At 34.7% G+C, this 16142-nt stretch overlaps 2 protein-coding genes and 1 non-coding gene across 5 annotated transcripts in view; 2 read left to right on the forward strand and 1 right to left on the reverse strand.

Moving 5' to 3' along the window:
- Positions 1 to 1440: 1440 nt before the first annotated feature.
- LOC107662679 (drebrin-like) lies at positions 1441 to 10488 on the reverse strand. The gene is made up of 12 exons (XM_016452759.1): positions 10298 to 10488; positions 7100 to 7155; positions 6924 to 7027; positions 6772 to 6846; positions 6412 to 6555; positions 6190 to 6258; positions 5178 to 5329; positions 5045 to 5099; positions 4891 to 4968; positions 4686 to 4794; positions 2499 to 3749; positions 1441 to 2150 (listed from the first exon to the last, which is right to left on the reverse strand). Exons 1-12 carry the CDS (start codon positions 10390 to 10392, stop codon positions 1441 to 1443), a joined length of 2898 nt encoding a protein of 965 aa, XP_016308245.1. The 5' UTR covers positions 10393 to 10488.
- Positions 9887 to 9958, forward strand: trnam-cau (transfer RNA methionine (anticodon CAU)). The gene has a single exon. It is a non-coding gene; the product is annotated as a tRNA-Met (tRNA).
- Positions 10489 to 11061: 573 nt separating the features above from the next.
- LOC107662120 (dnaJ homolog subfamily C member 21-like) overlaps positions 11062 to 16142 on the forward strand; it is an 11048-nt gene continuing 5967 nt past the window's right edge. For 2 of the 3 annotated variants that reach the window (XM_016452032.1, XM_016452047.1), the window contains exons 1-5: positions 11062 to 11456; positions 12074 to 12167; positions 13796 to 13919; positions 14322 to 14453; positions 15428 to 15732. In XM_016452032.1, the coding sequence (XP_016307518.1) occupies positions 11360 to 11456; positions 12074 to 12167; positions 13796 to 13919; positions 14322 to 14453; positions 15428 to 15732 (752 nt within the window). In that variant the 5' untranslated portion in view covers positions 11062 to 11359. The remainder of the gene's footprint in view (positions 11457 to 12073; positions 12168 to 13795; positions 13920 to 14321; positions 14454 to 15427; positions 15733 to 16142) is intronic. The other variant, XM_016452038.1, reaches the window with a different exon arrangement.

Below are 16142 nucleotides of genomic sequence, written 5' to 3' on the forward strand. Positions count from 1 at the left end.
GTATCCCGTTTTAGTTTTTCTGTTGTTTTATTACATAAAATTAACCAAAGTTAAAATGAGAAATGTTGCCTTAGCAACAAGCTGAAATAGTTTTTATTTTTTTTATTTTTTATTTCAGTTAATGTTTATTTTATTTCAAGTTATAGTTAACAATAATAACCCTGATTTGCACTGTAGCAACATGTACACTGTATCCACATGACTCCAGTCCATCAATTATTAATCTTGTAAAGTGAATATCTGCGTTTTTGTAATAAATACAAGTCCTCTATCCATAATTTTTCTTTCTTCAGTGAAAAGGGTGTCTCGTCTGAATCAGGAGAGAAACATGCACAGACCAAGCACATTTTACAAGCAAAAACAGTCCAAAACAGTGCTACAGTATGTATCAGTGGATTTTGATGTGAGAGGACAAAAGGTGACGGACTTTGTCATTGTAGGAAGCTTTATTATGGATTATAAACTCATATTTTGGCCAGAAGCAACAGTTTCAAGTTAAAACACCTTGATGGATTTTTTTATTTTTTTTTTTACAAACATGCAGTTTTTCACTTCACAAGATGTTAGTTGATGGACTGGGGTCTTCTTCATTACTGGTGGATTATTGTGATGTTTTTATCAGCTGTTTGGACTCTCATTCTGACGGCACCCATTCACTGAAAATGATCCATTGCTGAGCAAGTGATGCGATGCTAAATTTCTCCAAATCTATTCTGATGAAGAAACAAACTCATCTACATCTTAGATGTAAAATTTTCAGCAATTTTCATTTTTGGGTGAACTGTTCCTTTAAAATAATTTTTTTTCTAGCTCTGCATACATAAGAGGGATGAGGTACGAGTTGAACACATCTGTGACTCGTTTTTATCTCGAGTGGTTGAAATACTTTCAGGAATACATGCGTCATTGACTGGAGATGGCTCTGTAGCATGCGATTCTGGGAAGAGTGGTGCATGCTGGGAAAAAACTGTGTCAGCCTCCTCTGTTTGGATTAAAGGTTTCTTCTCATTTTCGAAACCTACTTCTGTTGTCCCATCCCTCTTTATAATCTCTGTGTATGATTCCTCCTTCCTGAGCACAGTCACGTTCACTGCTTTATCTACATCCACATGTGACATTCGTTCCTTATCTTGGTTCTGTATGTCCTGTTGGTTTTCAATCATCCCATCTTGTTTGTTTTCACTTTCATGTTCCTCCATGATGTTCCCATATTGTATTTTTTCAATCCCACAGTCTTCTATCATTTTGCAGTTCTGTTGATTTTCGTTTTCATGTTCTGCCAAACTTTTCCCGTGTTCATGATTTTCTACAGTTTTCCCATCTTGCTCATTTTCTTGCCCACATTCTTCCATCATTTTCACATATTGTATTTTTTCAGTCTCAAATACTTCCACAACTTTCCAACCTTCTTCTTTTGCACTTTCATGTTCTTCCAGATTTTTACTGTTTTTCTACAGTTTTCCCATCTTGCTCATTTTCTTGCCCACATTCTTCCATCCTTGTCGCATATTGTAATTTTTCAGTCTCAAATACTTCCATGTTTGTCCCATCTTGTTCTTTATCACTGTCAAATGCATCCATAAATTTCCCATCTAGTTTTTCTTTGCTTCCATGTTCTTCCATCATTTTTCCATCAATTTCTTTTGCACTCTTACATTCTTCTTCACATTTTTCTGCAGTTTTCCCACCTTCCTCATTTTCTTGCCTTTCACTTTCATGTTCTTCCTCACATTTTTCTACGATTTTCCCACCTTGCTCATTTTCTTGCCCACGTTCATCCATAATTTTCCCACATTGTGTTTTTTCAGTCACAAATACTTCCACAACTTTCCAACCTTCTTCTTTTTCACTTTCATGTTCTTCCAGATTTTTACTATGTTTTTCATCAGTTTTCCCATCTTGCTCATTTTCCTGCCCACATTCTTCCATCCTTGTCGCATATTGTAATTTTTCAGTCTCAAATACTTCCATGTATGTCCCATCTTGTTCTTTATCACTGTCAAATGCATCCATAATTTTCCCATCTCGTTTTTCTTTGCTTCCATGTTCTTCCATCATTTTTCCATCAATTTCTTTTGCACTCTTATATTCTTCTTCACATTTTTCTGCAGTTTTCCCACCTTCCTCATTTTCTTGCCTTTCACTTTCATGTTCTTCCATGATGTTCCCATCTTGTATTTTGTCAACCTCCTGTTCTTTCATCATTTCCCCAGCTTGTTCCTTTTCACTCTCATGTTCTCCCTCATCTTTTTGTACAATTTTCCCATCTTGCTCATGTTCTTGCTCACATTCTTCCATCATTTTTGCATATTGTGTTTTTTCAGTTTCAGATACTTCCGGGCTTTTCTTGTCTTGTTCTTTTTCATTGTCTAATGCATCCGCAATTTTCGCATCTTGCTCGTCTTCTCTTATATACTGTAACATCATTTTTGCATTTTGTATTTTTTCAACCTTAAGTTCTTCCATACATTTCCCCAGTTTTTCCTTTTCATTGTCATGTTCTTCCTCACATTTTTCTACGATTTTCCCATCTTGCTCATTTTCTTGCCCACGTTCATCCATCATTTTCCCACATTGTGTTTTTTCAGTCACAAATACTTCCATGTTTTTCTTGTCTTGTTCCTTTTTACTGTCAAATGCTTCCACAACATTCCCATCTTGCTTATATTCTTCTATGTTTTTTTCATTTTCCTGTTCTTCCAGATATTTTCGATCTTCCTCATGTTTTTCTGTAATTTCCCTATCCTGCTCTTTTTCTGGCAGACATTCTAACCTTATTTTTTCACTCTCTTGTTCCTCCATAATTTTCCCATTCTCAAATTCTTCCACAATTTTCCCAACTTTATCTTCTTCACTCTCATGTTCTTCCATAATGTTTCCATCTTGTTTTTCTTCGCTCTCACATTCTTCCAACATTTTCCCATCTTTTCCACTCTCATATCTCTCCATCATTTTACCATTTGATTCTTTTTCACTTTTGTGTTTTTCCATAGTCATGCCATCATGTTCCTCCTGTCCTCTGTTCTTCTTCTCTCCAGTTTCAACTCTCTGATCTCCACCTCCCTTCCCTACTGCATCTTTCCCCTCATATTTCATCTCTTTTTCTCCATTCCCTTCATCCTCCTCCTCCTCAACCGTAGATATAACCAATGCCCGAGCAGTAAAATCCCTCTCCGCTTCCAGGTCTTTCAGCATTCGTGGAGCAACGGGCAGAGCAGGAAGTGGCCTGGTGGGTGGCTCAGGTACCAAAACACATGATGGAGGAAGAATAGGGTCTAAGGGGTCGTCAAGTGTCTCAGGCTGGTCCACAGATGGTTCAGGTGAATTCTCAAAACCAGAGGGAGGTGGAGGAAACTCGTCCACTATCTCTGATTCATCTGGTTGGAGCTGCTCAGGGGTTGGTGGAGGTGGATAAAAGACCAGACTGTCTAGTATATCACTAATAGGAGTTTTGATTTCAGATGCAGTTGCATCAGTTGTAGGTGATGGTTGAGTTTGGAGCCGTGGCTCCATCGTCTTAGGTGAAGATAGCTGGATCTGGCTTTTGGTAGATACCACTGCACCATTCTGAAGCGAGGAAGCTATAGTGCTAGTGAAAAGGATTGGGCTCCGGGATGTGGGAGTCGATGGAAAGTAAGGTGATACCATTGATGATCTGTATGGAGATGTAGGTGTAGAAGAAGGTGATTCATTGAAACTGAAGATATTGTCCGTCTGACTGCGATGCAGTCGTCTATAGGGACTCCTGACTACAAAAAAAGAGAAAGAGATTTTGAAACAAACTGTAGGCTACTAAAATATGAAAAGTGCGGTTACAAAACAAAACTAGTCTACTGTCATTATAATCAACAAATTTGTCTACACGTCAAGTGGCAGTAATTTGCATCACATTACTTGCGTCACTTGATGTGTAGACAGATTTGTTGTACACGCTGTTTATTTTTTTGATGTTGAACATCTGCTCACGCCATCTGATATGAAAACATTTTATTAAAAAATCGAATGTATGAACTGATTACTGTGAATTCTATTCACTATATATCTACATAACTGACAACAGATCCCAATACGTTTTAGTTGCTAACATTACTTAATGCATTAATTATGAAGTAACATATTTTTTTACAGCATTATTCTACGTTAATGTTCATTAGATTTCATGTTAATCTACACTACTGTTCAAAAGTCTGTAGTCTTAAGTATGATTTTTTTATATTTATTTATTTTACTATTTAAAAAAATTCACCAAGGCTCTATTTATTTGATCAAAAAAGTACAGTAAAACAGTAATATTCTGAAATGTTATTACAATTTAAACTGTTTTCTATTTTAATATATTTTAAAATGTAATTTATTCCTGTGATGCAAAGCTGAATTTTTTTGTAGCATCATCAATCCAGGCTTCAGTGTCACAAGATCCTTCTGAAACATTAACCTAGATAATGCTGTTAATGTAGCCTATTGTTCATTGTCATTTTATAATAGCTAATACAGCAACTGTGGTAAATGCTAACAAATTGAAAATGTATGGCCTTTACGGATGCCATAAAAATGCAAAAATAAATTACGTTGGATTTTAATATAAGTTCTCAAATGTAACGCATAAAATATTTGTTTGTGGGAAGATTATGTGGCCGTTTCAGTCGATGGAAACACATGCTGGTTCTCAGTGTGTTACACTTTACCTGGAGATGTGGAGCTGGGACTGGAGGCTGTGTGGACATTTGAGAAGGACAGTTGTCTGAAAAACTCTCTGGGGTTTACAGCACGTTGCGACACCAGAGCTGCTGCCTCCTGATGGCCATAAACAGTATTATATCACAGCATGAAGATCACAGGGCACATATTTACAAGAGTGGGTTTAGTGCAGGTTTAATTGACAGAACTAACCGCAGCTTTTTCCTCTGATTGAGAGCGTGAATATCTAGCTCTAATTTCCTCTTCTTCACGCTCCCTTTCCTCGTGCTCCTGGGATATAATATAAATTATGAATATATACGTGCAAGCACACATTTTACACAATTTACACACAATTTAATCATACCCATTTTATGTTCTCCCGTTTCTGGGCCTCTGCCTCCATTTGCGCCTGTCTTCTCCTATTAAAAAAAAAAAAGCTCACCTTTGACCTTTGGGAACTTTTTGCATGCATGCATGCATGAGAATGTTTGACTGACCTCTGCTCCTTTATTTTATGTTCTTTTTCATTCATCCTCCTCTCTCTCTCTATTGCATCTCTCCTTTCCTGAAGCAATTGTTCCTTCTCTCTCTGCCTCCTGTCCTCTGCTGCCCTCCGCTGTTCCTCCTTTTTCCTTTCCTCCTCTTCTCTCTGGAAAATACAGTAAGAAACTAACCTCTGTCTGTTTTTGTATTGTTTTTAAATTTTGACATTTTTAAAAATGGACATTTTAAATTTTTTTTAGAGAAAAATAAAGTTAATGTTGCTGTTACTTAGTTCAAATTCTATCGTAACTATTCTATAGTAAGATCATAATAAATTTTATGTCATGCCATGTGTTAATAATAATAATTATTAATAATAATAATAAAATGTTAAAATAATCGAGAAACATAACAAATTTTATTTTATTTTATTTTATTTTTTGAGGTGTAGTGGTAAATGACAGCAGCATGTGATTTATTCTTTGTTACATTTGACTACAAAACCAATTATAAAGATCCATTTTTTTTCATTCTTAATTTTTTTTTATCCTTTTACATCATCTGAAAGCTGAATAAATAAGCTTCCCATTGATGTGTGGTTTGGTAGGTTAGGACAATATTGGTCGAGATACAACTATTTGAAAATCTGGAAACTTGAGGGTACAACAAAATCTTAAAAAAAAGAAAATTGCCTTTAAATTTGTCCAAATGAAGTTCTTAGCAATGCATATTACTAATCAAAAATTAAGTTTTGATATATTTATGGTGGGAAATTTTCAAAATATCTTCATGGAACATGATCTTTACTTGATATCCTAATGATTTTTGGCATAAAAGAAAAATCAATAATTTTGACCCATACAATGTATTGTTGGCTATTGCTACAAATATACCCCAGCGACTTAAGACTGGTTTTGTGCTCCAGGGTCACAAATATATACCGTAACATTCATACTTGATAATATCAACTCTAAAAAAGAATAATAGACAACAACAAAAAAGGAAACATAAAAACTCACTCCGTACCTCCGCTTGTGCCCAAAAATAATCTCTCTGGATCTCTGCAGCTGCAATTGTTCGCTTGTAATTAGTGCCCTGGAAATAGTAAGGAGACAGTTTGATTTGTTTACCATTTTCCTGATTTTTATAGAGCTTAATTGTCTGACTGGCTTTACTGTACTTCTCAAAACAACTTAATCATTTAGTATTAATAAAGCCTTGTAGTAAGAAATGGTCATGATCTCATACCACAATGGCCTGTCTGACTTCTGTCCGGCGGCCAGGTCTCCCTCTCGGCCCCTGCGTCACCACTGCAGCTTTATAGGCCAGCGTACAGATCCTCTCCTCTGTGATTTCATCCAAAGTGTGGGCAGGAAGAAAGATGTGAACTTCCTGAAGCATCAGAAAGACAAATGATAGCAACAGACAAAAGAAGCTTTTCCTTGTTTTTATGTCTTTATATTTTTATTTTATTTAAAAAACTCTGCCCAACTAACAAGACATCTAAAAGACGTATTCATGTATTCACAAAACAAGAATGACAATTATGTTGCTTTGAGGTTATCAGAATACAGTTAAAGCCATCCCATAATCCCTGTCCTCTTTTACCTTAAAGAAGGCCCTGATTGCTGGTAAATGACTGGCACACTCAGCTCTGCGGTACTCATCCACTTCATTTCCTACCTGAGAGACCACAAACACTGGTTAAAGGGAGAGAGATCAGACTGTTTTACATTAAGCTGTGTGGAGGATGAACTAACCCATAATATCATAGCGATGCGGGGTTGAGCTTTGCCCACCCTGCACATCCCATAAAGCGGCCGTCTAGGGTGAAGTTTATCCGTCAACTCTTTCAATCCACCTACTTCAAAAAACAAGCATATAAACGAACCCACAAAACATAAAACCTTATTTATTAAGCTTTTTGTGCTCTTACCTCCAGAATCAGACAGTTTGAGTCTGTTCATTATTCCATCATAGGTAAATAAAGCCCTGTATACAGAGATAGAAGAAAACAGTCAGAGGGAATATTAAAGTTTCACTTTTTTTCATTAAGATGGATAACTCAATTTAGGCAAGTTCTCTGACATTTTAGTTATAGGCATCTGAATGCTTTTGTACTGATGTTTCAGTTTTGGTTCTTTGTATGTATGTATGTATGATTAATTGATTGGATTTCTTTTAGTGTTTAATGCATACAAAATGTAAGTCAGTATATCACAAAAACAATTGATGATAAATACTTTTATCATTATTTGAATTCATATATTATACATCCAATAGACAGCCTAAGGTGGGACAATAGGATGTATTGAAAGTTCAGCATAGTAAATTAAACAGGGAAAATAAAAACGAATTTTAGACACAAATGGCACCATTTCCTGTGAATGACGCTCATATAAAGGACCCTTCTTGGATCCCTAGGGTCTTCTGTAATCTGCTCACACCCAAAAACAAAAGGGCAGTTTTCCCACATTCTCATGACAAAAATGCCCGAACATACAACAGTAAATACAGTAACGTGAAGTACAACCCTGAGCTCTTAATTTAGAAACATTACAAACAAAAAATCTATGAATTTGGTTATTTGGACACTGGAGCCGTTATGTCTGTCGTTCTTGGAAATCACTATGTTAAGTATGTCAGTCATTCTTGAATGCCTAGAGGGATAATCGCATAGACTGTTAATCCAAACATTTTTCAACTTCTAGGCTTTGAGCTATATTAAAAAAAAGCAGCTTACGCAAATGTCTTGAGCTGAAGCTCTTGACTGCATACTAGACACTGTCAAGCGTGTTACATATAACTTGTGTAAGACACACATTTAAGCTGCTTGGGTGCTATTATGTTATGTTACTATTATGTAGTGATGCATGTGACTTTTTGTAAGTTACTTAATAATGCAAGACACTACAGGGAGCAGTGTTTTACATAAAGTGGTCCGTTTTGAGATTTTTGGCTTCTATAACATGACTTTTTTAGTGAAATAAAATATCCAAAATACACATTTAAGAGTTTAATATTACACTTTGGCCATCTGTAGATTTCACTTACAATATATATCCTTATCTTGAAGGTTTTTATCAGAGTGGTTTGTTCATATATTGTTTGACCTGATATATAAAACATTTTATTCCTAATGTTTTAATTTATTTTTTCTGGCTGTTGACTATTTTCTGATTTATGGAGTGACCAAAAGAGAGATCTAAATCCTTTAACTCTAAAATAGCAACAAGAATCAAATGTTCAGATTTCTGTCCTGGAAACTGATGCAAATTAGAATGTAATATTTAAACACAGGATATCAGAAAACGATTGTCTTGTACTGTAATAATCTGGGGAAAGTACAGTGATAATTATTAGTTACATTTTTTACCCTATTCACCTCTTAAATGTACTGTATAGAACATAAAACATTATGCTTTATTATAGATACACATACTATTACATACTATATTATATAAAATAAAAAAAAAACGGAGGAAATGACAGAGACAGGAAGGCAACGAAGATGCAGAGTCCTGCTTTTTCAGACTAGCACCTTTGTAAGGCATCTGGCACTTTCTATCTCTGTTTAATATGTGCTTGAATCCATTATTAAAATTAAATTTGAAATATCTGATTACCTGAAGTGGATAAAGCGAAATAATGTAATACAGATCTGAACTACACACGATGAAATTAGGACATGGTTTGAATAATTTAATGAGGCTTTGGTTTAAAAACAGCTTAGAGTTTAACATCAAATCAAATGAAATGCTGTTTGAAAGTCAGGAAAGAAATCCAAAAGGTTTCTCTTATCAGGAACACACTGACTGAATACATTTCAGAATCATACAAACTTTTTTTTTAGCTCATAAACAAACAACATTCTTTCTTTTGAAAAGTCCTTCCAGCGGCGACATTCTCCCTTTTAAAACGTTTCCTGTGACAACAGTAGCCAGAACAACAGGAACTGCTCTGCCTGTAGGCATGTCTGCATTTGAGCCCCCAGCATGGTCAAAACCAGGGCTGTCCAAACTCAGTCCTGGAGGGCCGGTGTCCTGCAGAGTTTAGCTCCAACTTGCCTCAACACACCTGCCTGCACTGACACACTCATGTCTCAAGTACCATGTTCAACAGATGCTTGACCCCCACACACACACACGCACGCGCCTCCTTGCTTTAGGTTTATCATCTCAGATTGTAGGATAGTTTGTCATACAGGCTGATTTTGCAGATAAACATGCTAGTTTAGATAAGCAGGGGTATTTACAGAGGAAATTGGTCTGGGAAGGGGTTGTTTGGTGATTAAGATAAGACAGACATTCTGAAATGTAAATCATCAGATCAAGACACTGCAGCATTGAAGTCTATACTGGACTAAGTTAGTAAATTTGGATGAAATGACAAAAAAAAAAAAAGAAACTTCAAAACGAAATCACATTTTTGTGGAATTCGACCTAATTCTTTTAAATGTGATTTTTTTTGTCCTATTAATTTAAACGGGGTCGTTGAGGAACACTGAATATCTCCCTAACAAACACACATATAAGCAAAACCATATGTGTAGTGGAATAGCTTCACAGTATTTATTTTCTTTCCAAGGAATTTCAGGATGAGTATAGTGTTTTATGTGGTTGTCGGCGTTTATGAGTAATTAATAGCTTAAAACAGTTAAATAAGAGCAATGGAAAATTGTCTTTTTTTCAAGACCCCAAAACGCGCCCGTGATACACCGCCTAGCAGAGTGGCGCAGCGGAAGCGTGCTGGGCCCATAACCCAGAGGTCGATGGATCGAAACCATCCTCTGCTAGCAACTTTTCACTTTTACAAAATTGGATATTATGTATAGGATCTATCATATTTTGATGCATTACACATGTATTATTATTATTATTATTGTTGTTATTAATTACTTATTATTGCTGTGTAAAAACATTTGCTATTTCATTAAAAGTTATGTCCTATGGTCAGACACATTTCTTGGTTAAAAAAAAACAATATTTTAAATTTAAAACAGCTTCACGTATCCTGCTCACAATTTTAATTCATTTTACGTTTTTTTTTTTACTGTAAGAATCCGAGTTATATTTGCTATTAATTACGTATGGATTTAACAAAATAAGCAAATAAACAAAAACTGTCATCATACCAGTTTGTTGACGAGCGTGGATTCAGGATGTCTTCTTTTGCCGTAAGTAAAGACAAACTGTATGTATCCAGATCAACTTCCCTCATAGAGTTCATGATGTTACTTTAGAAGGTAGGCTATGATATCCAGAAAAAAACGTGACTATAATAACATGTAGTCATACAGCAGATCTCGTTATGGCAGCAGCTATATGTCCTCCTGAAAGATTAAAATAGCCAGCATTTGTCAATTGTATGCAAACTCTTAAGGTAGCTTAGAAAAAAACATAAGCCACTCCTGCTCGGAATAAATAGCGGTTTACATTGTTTCAAAGGTTGGCCACTGATAAATCCCACCCATTCAATTTAAATTAATAGAGCAGTATTGAGTTAATGCTTTATTTTGAAATAACAAAAATAACCTACACTGTTGGCTTTCTGAGACAATTTAGTGTAATGTTTATATAAGCCTTTACAGTCATTTAATCAATAATTTATGTCTGTTATGTAGGTTATATCACATATGTTTATGCTTACAAACATATTGGTTATTAAATAAAATCATAGCAGATTACTGCGAACTAGGAAAGATATATGGAATATGTTCAGAAATATTATTTTATTCTAAAAAGGTTATTTTAATCGTTACTATATTTTAATGCACACACAAAGGAAATATCATATAAATAAATAAAAAACAAATAATATTTGTATCTATTTTATATAGAAGTGCATAGTCATAGGCTACAACTCTCAGCCAATAGCAGCGCGCGTTTCGTATGTGACATCAATTTCATGCGCCGCCGCTACACACACGACACCGGCTTCGCGCCGATTCTTCTATCGATTGAAAATGTCAACTGTTCAAGAAGTTGATGAATAAACGCGATTAGTTGCTTCATTATAGTATTGTATGTATTATATTTAGTGTAATATTAGGTTAGCGCTGTTGTAGTTTTAGTTTTGTGATCCACGTGGGCACATTGATGACATTTCGTGTGTACTGTAACGTTAGTTATTGACAGTTGCTTTCAAAACACAGCCTTTTCAGTTTTTGTAGGATCTCCATCAAGCCCAGACCAGGATGAAGTGTCACTATGAGGTGTTGGGCGTTAAAAGAGACGCATCGGACGACGACCTGAAAAAGGCTTATAGGAAATTAGCCTTGAAATGGCATCCAGGTATTTGATTTAATCTGATCTCTGATAATTCATAGATGTTATTGTCCTATATTAATAAATAAGGCTGTTGGTGTCGCCTGTTTTTTAACGATTCCTCAGTGATGATCTGTCAATTGCTGTTGATTATAGGACTAACATTTTAACCATGAAATTATGGGTTACACTTTACTTGAAGGGGTGTGCATAAGACTGACATGACACCTTCATAATCATGACATGACACCTACATAATCATGACATGACACATGTCATGAATATGAAGGAGGTTTTATGCATGTTTATGACAACTGTCATTAAGTGTCATTCGCTCAGTTATGTAATTTTTAATGCAAATATGACATTATTTGAGATGTCTTTGTTATGGGCTATGATTAGGGGTAAGGGTTAGGTTAGGGTTAGGTCAAATAATGTCATATTTGCATTAAAAATTACATAACTGAGCGAATTACACTTAATGACAGTTGTCATAAACATGCATAAAACCTCCTTCATATTCATGACATGTGTCATGTCATGATTATGAAGGTGCCATGTCAGTCTTATGCACACCCCTTCAAGTAAAGTGTTACCAAATTATGTTATAATGCAGCTCATATTTTTTTAAATTTTGATTTTAGACAAGAACTTGGATAACGCCGAGGAGGCTGCAGAGGAGTTTAAACTTATTCAGGCTGCGTATGATGTTCTGAGTGATCCACAGGAGAGAGCCTGGTAAGATCTCCAATAAACAACAACTGCGTTCGCCATACCTGGAAATATATCTAGCTTGGTTCAAAATGAATGAGATTTTACTTCAGGCTTTATTTATGTTACCTGCCCTGTGTGAACATGCTTAAAAATTATGGTTTCTTTCCGAAAATGAATATTTTGTTCACTGCTGTGATGTTGCAAAGCTATATTTTCTTCCACAACATGATACATTTTTTGCAAAACATGTAAACCATTGTTATTGATATAGCCTAAAAGTGGATAGTGATTTTTCATGCCAATCTTTATATTGAAGACATGTGGGCTATACTCAGATTTTTATGAAGTCATAGTTTTATGAAACAGACCAAATTTTAAGTTATTAAGTGTTCTCAAATCTCATTCACATATTCAAAGAAACTTTATAGTATCAAAACTTAACATTAAAAAATGAATAATAATAATAATAATTCTGTTTCTTGCCCTCCAGAGTCGATCCAGAATACAAATCGGTTTATTATAGCGCAATTATATTTTCTGGGACTGAGAAATTGCAAGGCATGTTTGTAGTAACTAAACATAAGTAAATAAATAATAACAAAATATCTGTTGCACTGTATGTACATATTGTGTGACATTTTTTTTAGTTGGAATATTAAGTTCTGGAATGTTTTTCATGTATATTTTGGTGTGCAATGCATAGTATAGGTTTTAATTATATGGACTCCTTACTTGATTATCAGGTGTCATTTTTGGAAGGACACCTAAAATTCCCATGAAAAAAAAAAGTTTGCAGAAATTCAGTTATATGAAAATCAACCTCATGGCTTTATGGGGGTGCTGGTTAAATGAGTAGTTTACCCTTTTTCTCATCCTCATGTCATTCCAAACTGATATTGCAGTTATTTTTTCCATTTAAAAGAAGAAGGTGAATTTAGCTATTTCCCATATGGTGGTATGGATACCTTTGTGGTGTTTTTTTTTTTGGAGCGTGACAGAAGTGGCCACTGTTGTTGTACAAAAGAGCTTCTTCAAAATTCTTCTTTTGTGTTCAGTGGAAAAACGGCATATGGGCTTGGAATGACAGAGATGTATTGAATGTTGTTGTTGTTGCTAAATCTACTGACCTACATGTTCTAGCTGTGTAACAAAAATGAGGATTCGTCAAAACTGTGGATTTTTATTAGTATTGGATGCATCAGGAATGGGTTGAAAATTGTAAACAGATCAATAATACTAATATGAATAATATTATTATATTAATATAAATTTCAAAGTGTATACTTTGCAGCGTATGTCATTGCTTTCCAGTTAAAGGGAATTTATAGCCATTTTTTTCTATATAAATCCCAGCTTTTATTGCAAATGAACAATAATTATTTCTGTAGTTATTTGTTATTACTCATTTAAAAATAAAAAATGACTTGTTTTCTGGCACACATAGAAAACACTTACAATTTTTGTTTTGGGGGTGGATTTATGTAATGTTTTAAGAATACCAATAATACTACTCAGTATTTGGCCTTTTTTCGACTAAAATTACTATTACAGCCTTTGATATAATCCCATTAATATTTATTTAATTAAATTTTTATAATAATAATTATTATAATATTTATTTATGTTAATATGGCTGTTACTTTTGTTTTAAGGTATGATAACCACCGAGAGGCGCTGCTGAAAGGGGGTGTCAGCGGAGAGTACCAGGATGACAGCATTGATCTCTTGCAGTTCTTCACTGTCACCTGCTACTCAGGTTACGGAGATGACGAAAAGGTGAATATTTAAAATTCATTTTTTTGTCAGCCAGTAGCCACACATGCACGTGTCCGCTCATATCAGACATGTTCTTGTTTTTCATCGGTGTTCACTTCTAAATGCGTGAAATATGTCAGACAGATGTCTTTTACCATTACATTTTATCTGTAACTAAATGAGAGATTTTATTTCATATTATATATTCTATGTATATTTTTGATTTATTAATGTTGATTTATTATGTCTTGTATTATCTTACATAGCTATATCTGTCTGTTATACCATCCTGTACCGCTGGAGGGCAGTAGAAGTTTGTTGAAAATGCTTTTCATGTTTGGAAAGATTCAGACAGTTTATTGTGGAAATGCATGTATTCTGTGTTTTAATAGTGCAAACTCTTTCTCTTTTTTTCCTCTGTAGGGCTTTTACACTGTATACAGGAATGTGTTTGAGACTATCGTAAAGGAGGAGATGGAGCACAGTAAAGATGAGGAAGAGGAGGAGGAGGACGTGTTTCCCTCATTTGGAGACTCTCAGAGTGACTATGACACTGTGTGTAGACACTGGAACATACAGTACAGTTTTCCACAAAAATATAAAGCACAACTGTTGTCAATATTGAAAAACCAAACAAAACTGTGACTCTGAAGACTGGAGTAATGGCTGCTTAAAATTCATATTATTCTTTTACTGTCATTTTCATCAAATAGATTGAGCTTTGGTTAGACTTAAGAGACTTCTTTTAAAAAAACATATATAAAAAATCTTACAGACTTCTGAACTGTTCTTTTTAGTGAACCAGAATCATTTAATTCCCTAAAAAATTAAACAAATCTTTAGACAGAATAAATGTATGGACTCTAAGAGCTGGTTGATGAACCAAAAACTCAGTAATTATCAATTTGTTACAGATTTTGAGATGATAGGAGAGTATGCATTGTGTTTGTTAAAGAGATATGTATTTATACCATGAAGATGGAATACTTGAGTGTTAAAACATGGCATCAGAGTTCTAGTGCATTTTAGACCTTACAGCCAAATGAGACTGTGGATAATTAGCTTGTTAGATAAATGGAACATAAAAGTATTCCATCTATAAATACTTCTTTCAGCTACTACAGGTAGCAGGATGGCACTCTTTCATTTCTGAAAACATTTTTCAGATTGTTAGCTAAAAGAGTGGAAAGCTTCACATTTGGTTCAAGGCATCCAGCATCTCCAGAGTCTGAACATTGAGGTTCATCCCACTCCAGTTAGGCCTGAGGGATCTTAAATGATCTTAACCATCTCCCATTCTGGTGTGGCTCGTACTTGCACTTTACCTAATGGATGTTTTGGAGTGTTTGCCGTCAGTGGAGGCTTGCAAGAAGCAGATGAACAGAGGATGAGTGTATAAGTCCCCTAAAATCTCTTCATCTTGTTAAAAGGAAGAAGCATCCAAGAAGTCTATACATAAAATCTAGTTGTATAGTATTATTACATTTGTCTGTGTTTCCCCTAAATAATTATCTTTATTTGTTTCTCAGGTGGTGCATTTATTCTATGGCTACTGGCAGAGCTTCTGTACACGCAAAAACTTTGCATGGAAAGAGGAGTACGACACGCGACAGGCCTCCAACCGCTGGGAGAAGAGAGCCATGGAGAAAGAGAACAAGAAAACCAGGGACAAGGCCAGGAAAGAGCACAGCGAGCTGGTGCGCCAACTAGTGGCCTTCGTCCGAAAACGCGACAAGCGCGTTCAGGCTCATAAGAAGCTGGTGGAAGAGCAGAATGCAGAGAAGACCAAAAAAGTTGAAGAACTGAGGAGAAAACAGAAGCTCCACCGAGCAAAGTGAGTAAGATTAGCCCATTTTATACAACTGGGTGATATATGTATTTTTTCATGCAACAGTTAAAATGTGATTTTTTTTTTTAGATATTTATATATACAGTAGATAGATTATTATATTTAAATAGAAACCTGGAAATATCACAGAGTTTTTAAAATGTAAATATATAAATATATCAAATAAATAAATATATTAATAATATATAAATAATAACATTAATATATAAATTATAAAAAGTAATTAATAGATAAAAATAATATAATTCCGCTTTATTTAATTAGGTTATTTTTAAAATAATAAATATTATGTTTTAAAATAAAAAATGAGCATTAAATAAAAATACAACTATTTTGTAGTATGCCTAAAAATACAATGCTAATATAAAAATACAATGTTAATATTTAAATTTTTT

This window comes from Sinocyclocheilus anshuiensis, unplaced genomic scaffold (genome assembly GCF_001515605.1).
Source record: "Sinocyclocheilus anshuiensis isolate Anshui unplaced genomic scaffold, SAMN03320099.WGS_v1.1 scaffold457, whole genome shotgun sequence".
Lineage (NCBI taxonomy): Eukaryota > Metazoa > Chordata > Actinopteri > Cypriniformes > Cyprinidae > Sinocyclocheilus > Sinocyclocheilus anshuiensis.

Coding starts and splice junctions, on each gene's coding strand:
- LOC107662679 (XM_016452759.1), bottom strand. CDS start 10,392: ATGAACTCTATGAGGGAAGTTGATCTGGATACATACAGTTTGTCTTTA. Junction 7,156..10,297: donor CCACGCTCGTCAACAAACTG/GTATGATGACAG, acceptor CTCTGTATACAG/GGCTTTATTTACCTATGATG. Junction 6,847..6,923: donor GCATCGCTATGATATTATGG/GTTAGTTCATCC, acceptor GTGGTCTCTCAG/GTAGGAAATGAAGTGGATGA.